General features: G+C 38.1%; 1 protein-coding gene across 1 annotated transcript in view; it reads right to left on the minus strand.

Annotated features, from left to right (window-relative positions):
• Positions 1-222: 222 nt before the first annotated feature.
• The window catches only part of LOC110447343 (failed axon connections homolog), a 17,937-nt gene continuing 16,601 nt past the window's right edge, over positions 223-1,558 (minus strand). Inside the window, exon 6 of the mRNA XM_021492965.1 lies at positions 223-600. Coding sequence (XP_021348640.1) covers positions 497-600 — 104 coding nt within the window. The 3' untranslated portion in view covers positions 223-496. The remainder of the gene's footprint in view (positions 601-1,558) is intronic.

Raw genomic sequence — 1,558 nt, forward strand, 5'->3', positions numbered from 1 at the left:
CTGAAGAACTGAAAGGTATAGAACTTAAATATTTGGTTGGAAGCTTCCTTGGAGATAGCCTGAGAACACTCGGTACCCTTCGTCTGACAAACATACTGCACACACAAGAAGAATAACTTCACAGTGGTACACTTTTACATACAACTAGGATTCATAACAAAATGAACAGTTAATCCTTATGTACAATATGACTTGCACTTTGTCTTTATTTTGTTCCCCATTCCAAAAATAATAGCATGTCTTGGTCTATCTTTTTGCCTTAGTTTTCAGCACTTTGATTTTGTTTTGGAAATGTTTGAATAAAATCCATTTCGATGTTCAAGTAAGATACATTTAAGTCCACACATTGCATTCAAATTTTATTCTAAACATTAGCTGATGAATAAATATTATTAATTCGCAACCGTAATACAAGGAGGCATTTCAACCTTAATTAAATTAATATGCTATGATTTGTGTAATGTAGCAAAATCCCTGCAGATGTTGTTACTGGAGATTATGATTGGGGACTGGCAGATTTCCTTTTAGTTGTACACTCATCCCAGTCCGGCCACACGTCTTCTTTCATATTCTCACAATACCTCACTAGGTTAGGAAACTCTGCAACGTATTACAAAATATATAGATGATTAGTTTGAACAAAACTTCATGGTAAGGTGCTATTTGGTTATTAATGATGCGAAGCGCTTTCCAATTATGAGACATTTTGTGAAATAGTAAACCAATCGGCATTAGGGTTTATGTAGTACACATTATGATAAACTTTTGGCATAGACGATGAGGCAAAGGTATGGATTGCATCACGGAGAAACACGATTAATTTAACAATCTGGTACACCATTTGATGATACATGTACGTCGTGCACACGTGCTATTATTATCATTATACAGACCTTAAATACGAAAGGATTGGGCATGACCTAAATATATTAAAGCTCTCTCCTTAAAATAATAGTGTACCCACGTCATATTGTAGTGCTGATTGATGACCGTAGGACTTAATACATGGCACTATTAATGTAAGTGACTACAACATATCACATTTCTTAGGCAACAATATTTGCAACTGATATCGGTCGGTTGGTCAGGCAAAAGCTGATGGCGAGCATGTATAAAAACGTTCACACTTTTCTCTGCTGGGGCCTTTACAGACAGTGGTCAAGTCAATAATTATCTAATCAGAAAGTGGAGTATCTATAACTAACTCTGATTCATCCACAGAATTGTTGTGATCGTGTACAAATCGAGTGCTTTACATCCATACAAAGACTCTGAAAAGTAAAGGGAGTGACATTACAGTTAGAATTACGCCCAAGTGTCCTCCTAGGTTCAGTTCGTTCTGCGTGCGGCTTGCGTGCGGTTAGCGGTAGTCTAGCGTCTAGAAAGCGATCGTTCACCGTTCGAGTACCGTTCGTATGTTTCGTCTGTTTCGTTCGTATCAGCTAAATCGTTCCGTTCGGTTATTTCGACCGTCCCTATCGTCCAATTATTTCATTGGGTCGTTTAGTTCGGCTACTCCGTCCGGCTGTTCCGTCCGGCTGTTTAGTTCGATCGTCTA

Source organism: Mizuhopecten yessoensis, unplaced genomic scaffold, assembly GCF_002113885.1.
Source record: "Mizuhopecten yessoensis strain PY_sf001 unplaced genomic scaffold, ASM211388v2 scaffold3321, whole genome shotgun sequence".
Lineage (NCBI taxonomy): Eukaryota > Metazoa > Mollusca > Bivalvia > Pectinida > Pectinidae > Mizuhopecten > Mizuhopecten yessoensis.